The 12,435-nt window shown below is 43.9% G+C and overlaps 1 protein-coding gene across 1 annotated transcript in view; it reads right to left on the bottom strand.

Moving 5' to 3' along the window:
- The window catches only part of LOC145405510 (L-threonine 3-dehydrogenase-like), a 33,869-nt gene extending 21,765 nt beyond the window's left edge, over nucleotides 1-12,104 (bottom strand). Inside the window, exons 1-4 of the mRNA XM_080276855.1 lie at nucleotides 11,982-12,104; nucleotides 5,249-5,330; nucleotides 1,974-2,089; nucleotides 116-275 (exon numbers count right to left, since the gene is read on the bottom strand). Of these exons, the coding sequence (XP_080132981.1) occupies nucleotides 116-275; nucleotides 1,974-2,089; nucleotides 5,249-5,330; nucleotides 11,982-12,104 (481 nt within the window). The remainder of the gene's footprint in view (nucleotides 1-115; nucleotides 276-1,973; nucleotides 2,090-5,248; nucleotides 5,331-11,981) is intronic.
- Nucleotides 12,105-12,435: the final 331 nt, after the last annotated feature.

The raw sequence follows: 12,435 nt of genomic DNA, 5'->3' as shown, positions 1-12,435 counted from the left end.
TAGGGAGGGTATGTTAGGAACTCTTCAAAGCCACTTATATGATCCACAGTAGCGCCGTAATATTAATCCAGTCACTTATAATACGATCCAGTGACGCCATAATAACACAACGTACCCATTGGCTCAAGAAGGACGGCTTCGTCTGGCGTGATGAACCTGGTGAGTGGATAGCAGTACCTGGCGGGCACACAGGAGTACTGGCAGCATCCACCCTCCCTGGTGCCACGACCATGACCGTACTGGTTCATGTTCTGGCAGATGGCAGGCCGACCCTCCTGTAGCGAAGCACATTTCATGGTTTTATGATACTTGTCAGGCGAAGTATTTTGAATTTAGGCCCTTTCACTCCAATGACGTATTTTATATTCTCTTCTTGGAAGGTTCATTGGTTTTAATTAAGTTATGAGAGCTATTTCTAACTAAAGGAGTTGGTACAACCCTCAGTAACCCCGTCACTGCAGTACATAATCATTATTCCTTAAAAGGAATAAAGCTGTGTGATGGTGGCTTAATGAAAATATAAAAGACGCCATCAGACTGAAGGATTTATTCATATTATCACCAGTCAGTTCTATTCGGATTAGTAGATTGTGGAACTTCCTAATTTAAGAGAATTTAACCTCTTTCAAACTTATTACATTTTCTTATTCTTGCTACCACCAGACAATTATTGAATGAGATCTAAGGTTAATAAAAGCCAAGGCATTCGCCCACGAATGCGAATCTCGCGCCGTCACTAAATAATTAGATCAATAATCTTCTGGCAATCGGTTTCATATCATGGCAACTTCGCCAAATCAAAGAAAAATCTTAGAATTTCGCTGCTTACTGCTGCTGTTAAATATCACTCTGGCATTCAGAACCCCGAAGTTAGGGGTATTATATTGGCGAAGGTCATTGAGTACAACAGGCCTATGAAGAATTTCTAATCATTACCCTTTAAATAGCCATCCTTTTCGTTAAGGGTACAATAGAAAATGGTGAATAATGGCGAGCTAAAAGGCAAGATTAGAAGGTATTTTTTTCTTGAATAATCCTCTCACAATCGGAGGTACATCATCGCAGCTTCGCTAAAATTATTAACGAACAAGCCATATGTCCTAGGATACTGCCCACAAAGTTTGGATACAATATGCCTACTTAATTCTGAGATATTTTGGGAACAGACACACAGACACACGCAGACGCCTGCGATTACAATATCACCTCTCTGGGCAGGCAACAAGGAGTTAAAGAAAGTCCTACCTGATATACCCAGTTCGAAAAATCTCTCCTAGGCTAAATGAAGTCGTCTGGAGAGGACAAGAATATATTTTTAAATTATCTCCTCAGGATCATAAGGCTACGTGTTAATATATGGAAACCAATTCAAAGTAATCCATTGTAAGGTTAATAAATTTGCCTAAAGATAGCTAGAATAAAATATAATCATCTTCTTTGGGTTGAAGAGGTTGATTAAAAAAAAAAAGATCTAATATGCTGTGCAACACTGCTTTGGGGTCTATCTATCTATCTATATACCTAGGCTGCTTCCCCCAAGGAAAGGGGGTACCCCTTAAAATTTAAAAGAATGTAAATAAGAGGAGAGCGTGTTTGCAATGTGCCTATGCCATTCTTTGTCACCGTTACTTTGGCCTAAAGCTTCCATATCTCAATTCTGAGTGATGAACTGTAACAGGAGATTATCACTAAAATTTGGTGCTGGTCACGAAGACGTGCTATGGGTATGATGTTGGACCGTTGTACTGTGCTATTCTGCCACTGAACTACGGAATATAGGCTGCAAAATGATGCAGATCTTCGCCAAGATGGACGAACTACATGTATGGGAAATTCCTATCCAAAGGTATTAACAGATTACGAAAGTAAGACAAATATAACATTAGCGATAATTAATGCTGGACCCGAAGAAAATTGCCCTTCAGGGAAGTTAGGTGACACTAAAACAAGGTGTACAACATATCAGGTCTCACCTTACACTGGTAGCAACACCCACAGAAGAAATGATTCTCAACGGCCACGCGTTGACCCACCTTTAGCTCCGTTACACCCTCACCCAGCGCCACCACTTCCCCGGAGGCCTCGTGACCTGTGCGGGCAAGACGGGACGATGTGGCAACATGGATGGCAGGATAACACAGGAAACATTTTAACTCCTTTAGGATGATGTATTACTCAGTTCATTCCTGGTAGGACAAGACAATTTTTGCTCAACTTTGTAAGGACCTCTAGTGGAAGAGGAAGGCAATGTCTAACCTCTCCAGTTCGAAATGTCTTCCCAAAGCTAAATGAAATCGTTCGGTAGTGGCAAGAAAAAAAAAGACACGTTACTGAAATGAAGGGGATGAAGATATATACAGTAATGGAAACTACGAGCAAGAAGGTGTGGAGAAGCCTTCTGTTTAGGACATTAATTTGTGATGTATATGGCAATAATTTAACATGCATGGCATTTCTGTATCGTTACTAATGGGATGCTGTTGCAGGCTGAGCACATCTAATAACAACAGGTGTTTTAAAAACAATCATCAAAATGTAAGGACTTGCATCTTGTCCATTCAGCTATAATAATACGGCCGTTACTAAGTTTTCACATTTTCGCTCTACGCAGAACCTATCTTCGGAAAGAAACAAAAGACTTCAGTACTTTCCTGTGTTTCCCTTCCACCTATTTCAAATCTCTTCACATTAAATCAGTCATAGGAGGTTAGCTCACACGCCTACCTCACTACTGCAACTGACGCTGATGTTTACACATGCAGGGCGATGTTGGGGGTGACGGTGGTACATGCAATATATGGAGAGAGAGAGAGAGAGAGAGAGAGAGAGGTGGGCACCCGGTACACAAAAAGTACCGTCGGTAACGGTACCGGTACTTGCCTAAAATTGTACGAGTAGTGTCACTACCGGTACCAGTACAAAAAGAAAAAAGTACGCTACTCAGTACTCGGTACATGAATGTGAATAAAGTAAACTTGCTCAGTATTGATTTTTTGTTTGTTTGTTTGTTACGACACTGAGGACCCAGAGACCAGTCTTGTCAGCAGAGCCGGACCTGAGGAGAGATGAAAGATGTTGTCAGACAATTGTCACAGTCACATTAACTATGGGGTGGCTAAAGCATAACGTTTTGCCACCGTTCAGTCCTTTGTTTTCAATACATAGATCGCTAAACTTTAAACGGCCACTGTAATTCACATTCTTATACACCTATAGTTTAGTGTTTATCAAAATAAACACAATTTCATTACTACATCGTGTCATTACATGCACAATAATCTGGTTAACAATTACACAGTGCACTTCAGTTTTCTTTTCCATTGTTGCCCCTGAGGAAAATGAGCAATTCAAAATGATAGTCACTGAGTCCCGCCCGTTTTGGTTTGATCACGTCCTTCCTCAATGAAAACAGACGTTCCACAGCAGCACTGGATGGTATTGGCGTGTTAAAAGTTACAAATAAATCTCTGAAAACCTTGCAAGGAAAGCAGTCCTTGTTGATTTTATGTTTCTAGGGTTTCTTCAAAAATTCCTTTACTAGCTTTATCCCAGTCTCCCTTTTCTTCCTCCCTTTTACATAGAGGGGTTCGGAAAACTCTTCCTTGACATCCTGCTCGTCATCATCATCAGCGGTGCTGCTCTCCGCGTCCTCCAGCTTCCTCTCCAGTAATGACACCATCTTCTTCTCCACCGTCCTCCTCATTTTCTCAATGTCGTAGGAGGCAGCATCAGGTAACCACGCCACGCCAACCACGATAGCTTGGATTGGGGATGAAAGGCAGTAGCAAGCAGGCAGTCACTGTCCTCGAAACGATGGCCGAACTTGCCTTCCACATCCCCAATCCCTGCATTCACTAGAAGCTAGCACACCGTCAGATCGGCGCTTTCCTTCACCTCTTAATTTCTTGAGGCACATGGCCAGGGTCGGCAGCAGCACTCTCATGTAGGCCTTCTCCTCACCTTTTGTTTATCACACGATGCGTGAATGCAGATAAATAAAATGTACCGGTACCGCGTACCGACAAAATATGCTTTAAAATGTACCGTCGGTACCAATATATATATATATATATATATATAGTTTTTGCTCACACACCAGTTTATTGGGAGTCAAAGGTTACGCAGAGCAGGACCACACGGAGTGAATGTGTAAGTGGCAGAAAAAGAGGCTACTATCTATCTATCTATCTATCCAACTATTGTCAGATGCCATCATCCCGTCAGGGGTGGCCATTGACTTTGAGTTATTTGTTTTACGGGGAGGGGCACTAACCCTCCACCACCCCATTTGTTGACACGTAGGGAGCACGTATGGTTTGGTTATATGGTTACGACCCAGCGTTGTAAATGGTTTCTTGGCTTACATGAAACCATTTGGCTTGTCACTCAATGTAAAGCCACCTGTAAAGGAAAGAAAAGCAATAAGAAGTGACAGGAAAGATGAGAGAAACAGAAAGAGAGGAGAGTAGGCACAGAAAAAAAAAAAATGATAAACGCTAAGGAAGAAGTAGGCAGCACTTCATCAAGTGAGAAAAATAGAGTAGGGGCGAGTGAATTTAAGTGAAACTATGGGTGAAGCGACACATTAATGGCACTTATGTTATAGAGTAAATAAATATCTACCGAAATGCACGACTAGGCAAGTTTGTATTTCCTCATTTCCTACCCTCTTCTTACCGCTATCTCCCTGCATCATCCTGCTACTACTAACCACTTGCAAAACCCCATCCTGCTTATCCCAACCTATCCTCCCTCACTCGCCTATTCTGCTTCCCTCCACCTACCCTCTCTTCTCGCACCTACCCTGGCCCCCCATCTACCCTGCCTCCCCTACATACCTTTCCTCCCTAACCTACCCCTGCCACACCACCTACCCTGCTTCCCCACCATCCCAACCGGTACCTCCATGCTTCATCTCTTTTGCCTCATCCCATCATCATTTCCTGCCTACCCTTCCCCACCCCATCTTCACTGCCTACCCTGCCTCACCCCACTTCCTCTGCTTATCTTGCTTCACCCAATCTTCCCTGCCCACCCTGCCTCACCCAGTTTTTCCTACCTACCCTGCCCCACCCATCTTCCCTGCCTATCTTGCCTCACCCATCTTCCCTGCTGACCCTGCCTCATCCCATCTTATCTGCTTACCCTGCCTCACCCAATCTTTCCTGCCCACCCTGCCCCACCCATCTTCCCCGCCTACCCTGCCTCACACATCTTCCCTGCCTTCCATGCCTCACCCCTGCCTTACCTGGTATGAAGGGCAGGGTGGCAATCTTCTTCGCCAGGTCATTCCACTTCCACAGGTTGATGTCCGACCCGCAGATGGCCACCTGGGGAGAAGGAAAATATACCTACAGTACACCTACACCCCACCCACACACCTTCACCTCACTAACACACCCTCACCCCATCCCCACACCTCACCCTACCAATACTTCTCCACCCCACCCACATATCCTCACCCCACTCACATCCTCACCCCATTCACATATCCTCATCCTACCAACACACCTTCACCCCATCACACACCTCACTCCATCTATACATCTTCACCCCACCCACATATCCTCACCCCACCACACACCCTCACTCCAACACACCTCACCTATACATCCTCACCCCACCCACACATCTCACCCCATTTATGCCGCACCACACCAACACACCCTCACCCCACCAATACACCCTCACCCACCAACACACCCTCACTCACCAACACACCCTCATCCACCAACAGACCCTCACCCCACTCACACACCCTCACTCACCAACACACCCTCACCCCACCAACACACCCTCACCCACCAACACACCCTCACCCCACCCACACACCTTCACTCACCAACACACCCTCACCCCACCAACACACCCTCACCCCACCAACACACTCTCACCCCACCAACACACTCACATCCCACCAACACACCCACATCCCACCCACACACCCTCACCCCACCCACACACCCTCACCCCACCAACACACCCTCACCCACCAACACACCCTCACCCCACCAACACACCCACATCCCACCCAGACACCCTCACCCCACCAACACACCCTCACCCCACCAACACACTTTCACCCCACCAACACACCCACACCCCACCAACACACCCTCACCCCACCAGCACACCCTCACCCTACCAGCACACTTTCACCCCAGACTGCTCTCATCCTCCCACTCACAATACCACCAATCTCTCATGCATACCACTAATCTGTCATGCATACCACTAATCTCTCATGCATACCACTAATCTGTCATGCATACCACTAATCTGTCATGCATACCACCAATCTCTCATGCATACCACTAATCTGTCATGCATACCACTAATCTATCATGCATACCACTAATCTATCATGCATACCACTAATCTATCATGCATACCACTAATCTATCATGCATACCACTAATCTATCATGCATACCACTAATCTATCATGCATACCACTAATCTATCATGCATACCACTAATCTATCATGCATACCACTAATCTATCATGCATACCACTAATCTGTCATGCCCACTTTCACACCGTAACCCAATCGTACTGTACCTCTTGTGAGCAGCCTGTGAACTTAAGTATGAAAAAAAAAATTTGAATACAATGATTTCTAAATTCATTTTATCAGTTTTATTCCGGTTTTTGTTCACTTTTCCGGCCGGAGGCGTAAAGTATGACCATCAAAACAAAACAAAGTCCTCAAAGGGAAGGAGTTAGCCATTTTAATCCAGTGATGTGAATTTATCTTTAATTTTACTTCCCAATGACTTTGAGTTAAGAAAGACCTATATGGTACAGGGGATTAATGAAGACTATATGTAACCTGCCCTTCAGCGAGTATATCCTTAACTGAATATAAACATCAAGAAGTAGCAAAATGATATACAGGATTGTCCATATATAAATCTCCTCTTTCGTTCTACCGGCTTCTCGTTTGTTGCAATCAATGTCTATCCTGCATCATTTATTAATTTCCTAGTTCCACTGCCATACTGACGCCCACACCCCATACTAGCCGCTCCCACACCGCATTAGAAAACATTGGGAGAGTTTTCTCAGAGCGCTGTTTATGGGCCACCCTGTGCAAAATATTACCCACCTCTCGCTCTTCAAACTCTTCAGTCCTGTGACCCATTTTCCAATATTATTCATTCTCTCTCCAGACGATTTTGTCCAGCTAAAGAAGTATCCGTGGAAACAGTTGTTATTGTTGTTGGGTGGCCAGGTCTGTCTGGCCAAGCAGACCCGTCAATCGCAGGCAAGCAACTACCCCTGCAGGGTCGTCCTGTGCAGTGAGCCGATGTTCTCTTGCGGCTGATAGCGTTTCACCACGGCAAGGCTCGGAGAAGAGTGTAGAGCTTTTGTCTCTGGACGGAAGCCGCATTTGCGTCTCTTCATCCAATTAAGAGGGACACCATAGCTCCACATTACCCAGTTATTTGGTTATACAGTATGGTTACCACCAAGCATTGTAAATGGTTTCCTGGGTTACAGGAAACCATTAGGTCTGTCAGTCAGTGCAAAGCAACCTGATGTGGAAACAAGAATGACAAAAAGTGACAGGAACGATGTGTGATGGGAAGTACTAAGGTTATCTGAATATGCAGCCCTTCGAGTTCGAAAAGTTTTTCCAAGACTGAATAAATGCGTCCGAATCGTAAGAATAAAGCGTGGTCAATACGTAATGCTTCTCCTACACTCCACCGGGGGATTTTTCGTGTGTTCAGAGAAAAACTAAATCATTGTTATGAATGTCTACCGTGCAGCATTTATTCTTTTCCTGTTCACATTGCCGCACCCACGCCCACACCAGCAGACAGAGCCATCCCCGCAACACATAAGATACCTCCAGATGAGTTTCTAATGTAGCGCTGTTTTCGGACCACCCCATATAATGCAAAATACGTCACTGGTCTGAAAAAGATGGCTCCACTTTGCACTTTTCTTTATCAATAGCTTGTTCAAACCTGACGTAGATCTCTAGCCCTTTTCCGCCCAGTTGATGGCCAAATTAGATCTTGGTATTCAGTTTGACATGTAGCCAAGGAGACTCATTCTTACCTTACGACCAAGGCCCATCAAAATTCACTCAATCAGGATTTAGTACTGAATTTGTTGCAGTGGCCCAATTCCGTTAGATAACAACAAACTGACTACATTAACCATGGAAATTCATCCCTACGCTCAGAGGCCTAAGGTAACGAGATGATCACCGCGGTTAAGCGCTTCCTGCTGTCTGCCACCGTCTTTACTTTTACCATTACTGAACATTTCACTTATAAATGACTACTAAACACTGCACTCACTTCCAAGGGACATAATCTTCATTTTAACGAACATACTAGTATACTTAAAAACATTCTGATGAAGCATTCTTTGTGTTGCTGCCTTCATCCCCAACAGTTCCCGTATAGACACTGTGGTCTATGGATTACGCATTCCTACTTTCGTGTCGCTTGGACGGCTTATAGCCTGCTTTTGTGAACAGTGAATACATGTTGGCTGCCTTGTGACGTTACCATGCAATCATTGGACGTGAAAGAGCATACTATAAAACATGAAAAGGATTATGGAAAGTAAAAATTATGTACGGTAGACACTGGTAACTCTGGCTAAGTCGTCCCCGCAACACATGAGAACTGCGTTGCGCAATGTGTCACCAATCTAAAACCAAGGTTTGGGTGGAGTCCAGCCGGGGATTTCCCAGAGTACAGCGTTGCCTTGTTTCCTATACTCTGATTGGCTAGTGGCTGACCTGACACCGTTAGAGTTCGTCCGCTCACACCTCGCCACCTGGCCTGACATGACTTCACCCACTTCTGTGTAATTCACCGGGTCGGTCAGGATCACTTGATGGTCGTGATCGTCAGCTTTTTTACCCTTCCGGAAGGGAGCTGAGAGCTCATATAGTCCGATCTAAGGGCAAGGCTGTGACCTTCACACACCCACACACCCGTCCCCTTGCTCCAGGGGGACAGTAACCACCCACTTTGTCAGTGAAACTTTTCGCAACCTGAGCGAGGCGCGAACTCCCGTCTACCAGATGGCAAGCGAGAACGTTACCACTGCGCCAGCGAGCGGTGTGTGTGTGTGTGTGTGTGTGTGTGTGTGTGTGTGAAGACAGACTAATTTAAGTTATAAATATAATTTAAGATATATATATATATAACAGAAAGTGAACAGTGGAAGCACGTGACAGAAGCTTAAATCTCCCTCCAATGGATCTGGATGTTGCCGCTCGTGAGTCTTTTAACTTATTTATTTCTATTAAGAAAATAGCGTATGTTCTACTGATTCCTTCAAATTATATTATAAACGTAATTGTTACATTACTTACCCAACTTAGAACTACCGTGAAAGTCGGTAAAAGTAACTACATTTTTTTCAGCACCACTGTAAAATATGTATGCCACGTTTCTTTATTGATGTACAAGAGCCATATGCATTACAAGTTTACCTTCCTTTGATATGCTAGAATACTTACGTTTATATTGTACTAGTATGTGTGTACCTATCTGTGATGCCTATTACATATATAACAGAATCTACTCATCGCTCGTTTAGGAAGTATGGCATGGCTGCACCCAGCGCCAGACCCCACCCAAACCTTGGTTTTAGATTGGTGAGACTATACTCTGTACACTGGGTTAGGTTCCCGCTATTCTTAATACGGCAAAACAGTCTGAGGTCCCGCAGACCCTTACCACCACCCTGAAAGTAAACCAAACGTCATGTTCGTTTGGGCCTGAAAGTTAACCCATTTAATTTTATTATTATTATTATTATTATTATTATTATCAATGCGATCTCCAAACGTTCATTTTTTTTTTTTTTTGTACTCAGGGGGAAACCTATAGCCTTCACTAACCAGTTATACTACTACAGATCCTAAGCTGAAGATCATCGTCTCGTGATGGCAAGAACAAACTACAAAAAAGACGTCACAGGACTAAAGGGATTGATTAATATAAGGTATGTTCACAAGCAAAAAAAAAAAAAAAAAGTACAACTTCTATGTAGGCCAAGACACCTATGGAGTTAACACTGGTTGAAATCACCTAGCTTGTTTTAAATTTGATTTCCTGGGAGCAAACCGAGTGATGTCCAGGTAACAGGTCACTTTAACCAATGTACTCAGAGATCGTTTGTTGAGGTTATACTGAATTAATGTTTATATTGTGGCAGCGAAATGAATGAGCTCAGTAAGGGTGTTATGGTGTGGGTTGGCTGCATTAAAGTGATGGCATAATGAGTTGTTAGTAAGCTGTACTTTATGAAGCAGGGAAAGATGAAGGCTGCAGAGTATAAGTAGGTGTGCTCATCTGCGGAAAGGCTAGTTTCTGAGGGATGATTGTCTGGCGGGGGCTCATGATGGATGTTGTTTGGTTAGAATTTTGTACGACTGTGGTGGTCATGTGCTAGTGTATGTGTCTGCGAAATGTAGTTCTGGGTAGAGGAGGAAGAGTATTCTTAGGCAATTCTCGTAGTGTTTGTAAGTTGTTTACGTATTGTTTGTTTGTGGTGGGGAGTGGTGGAACAAAAAGTTACACTGGTGGAATGGATCCTGTGCTGAAGCAATAACCTGCTTGCTGGGAGTACTTTTGTTTCTTAGTGTGGGTAGTTATTATAATTTATGGTTTCTGTGCTTCTTCTTATTATTATTCTGAAGGATTTGTTTTGTGTTTTTAAGCTATTCCATAGTTGTGGTTGACAAGGTTGAGGACCAGTTTTGCCTCATGTAATTCTTTGTTCTTCGAAATCGTTTATAGACTTTCCAGAGATTCTTTCTGCTGTCCGACGGTAGTACTTCAGTGTTTTCAAGTCATCGTGCTTGCGAAATGCCTTTGCACTCATGTTGCTTGTATGCTGAGCAGAGGTCTTGTGTGTATCTGAAATAAGTCCTAGAAATTTGGGGTGTTTTTCCAGATTAAATGACGGTTTTAGAAGGAGACGTGAGGGTAAGTGTGAGATTCATGTCTGGCTGGAGTGACGAGAGTGATGGTTGATTTGGTCTGTGAAACGTTCTGTTTTATGTAAGTCGGTATTCTGGTGAGCGTAGGTATTACTGGAGCTGGCCCACTGCTTGTTGAGTTTGGAAGTGTTGTGAAACTATTATCAGATCATCAGCGTAAGACAGTTCTGTTGACAGAAGGAAGGCGAATTGTTAGCTTATGGAGGAAAAAGTTAAGAAGTGAGGGTGAGAAGACTGAACTCAGTGGGACACAGCTGGATAGTATTCTGAGCCTGGAACTTTGGTTTTGGCAGTGCACCTGGACCTGTCTGCCTGAAAGGGACTTGGTCAGCCACTTCGTGTTATTGTTTTTATGTTCGTGTCAATGATTATGTATGTCAGGAAATGTCTGGGAATATGTAGAAAGTTTTGTTTATGTCTGTAGCTGTTAGCGCGGTTCTTCTTCTTCTTCATTATTATTATTATTATTATTATTATTATTATTATTGCTTGTTAAAACCGTCACAGTTGCATTGAGTCAGTTAAAAAATATGTGATGGTTGAGTGCTTGGGTCGGAATCCATGCTGGGAATAAGTCTGAGATATAGGAAGTGATGTTCTTTAGGATTCGTGTTTCCATGATTTTGGAAGGTATACAAAACAGTGATTTGGTATGCATGATGAAATATTTCGTGGTTTGCCTGGCTTGAGCGTACATGTCAGGGATTTGATTGCGAGTCCAAGAAAGTCGAAATTATCACTGAAGGTATTTACGACCACTGGGCTGAGGTGTTTTAGTGGATGTTTGTGCCGACTTAGCCAGACGCCAAAACTGTACGGATGCACAAACCTCCATCAACACTTCTCCATCTCCTAAGTAAGGAGAGGATGGTAGGCTGCAGGATTGGTGCAAAGCATTTGGTCATCAACTTAGCTGAAAGGGTTTATGGACCTTTGTCATGTAAATCAAACGAACTATCATTCCCTCCTCACTTCCCTGCACACATTCATGCTCACTTACCCTCTCGACCTTCATAATCACCTCGCCGGGTCCTGGGGTGGGCACGGGGCGGGTAACCAACTCGTAGCCCTCACCTTCCTTCTCCTTCACCAGGCACTGCATCTCGCGAGGCAACGTAGACATCCTAACACAAAGAGAGACTCACTTTACTAACCCATTACCACCAGCAGGGTTCTTGTTTTTTCCTCATACCTGTCAATTTTTCTTCACAAGATCTACGTTTACGTTCTGCCGTTATTGGCCTCAGTACTATTATGGAGTACGGTACTGATGGAGTCCCTGCTGTTGTTCTCAAGAAATTTGCTGGCATGCTGCTCATGCAAACTCTGTCGCCTTTGTGTGTCCATCTACACACTTCCCTTATGGCGAAGTCTGCTCTCTTTCAGCCTGATCTGAAGACGAGCAACCACTCCAAACTCCCCACCTATCGTCCAGTTGCTTTAATCTCCTGTAT

Source organism: Coenobita brevimanus, chromosome 67 (assembly GCF_032717465.1).
Source record: "Coenobita brevimanus isolate Jiangsu-jjx chromosome 67, ASM3271746v2, whole genome shotgun sequence".
NCBI classification, from domain to species: domain Eukaryota; kingdom Metazoa; phylum Arthropoda; class Malacostraca; order Decapoda; family Coenobitidae; genus Coenobita; species Coenobita brevimanus.
The sequence above is the reverse complement of the archived record's forward strand: the minus strand, read 5'-3'. Positions and strand labels throughout refer to the sequence as shown.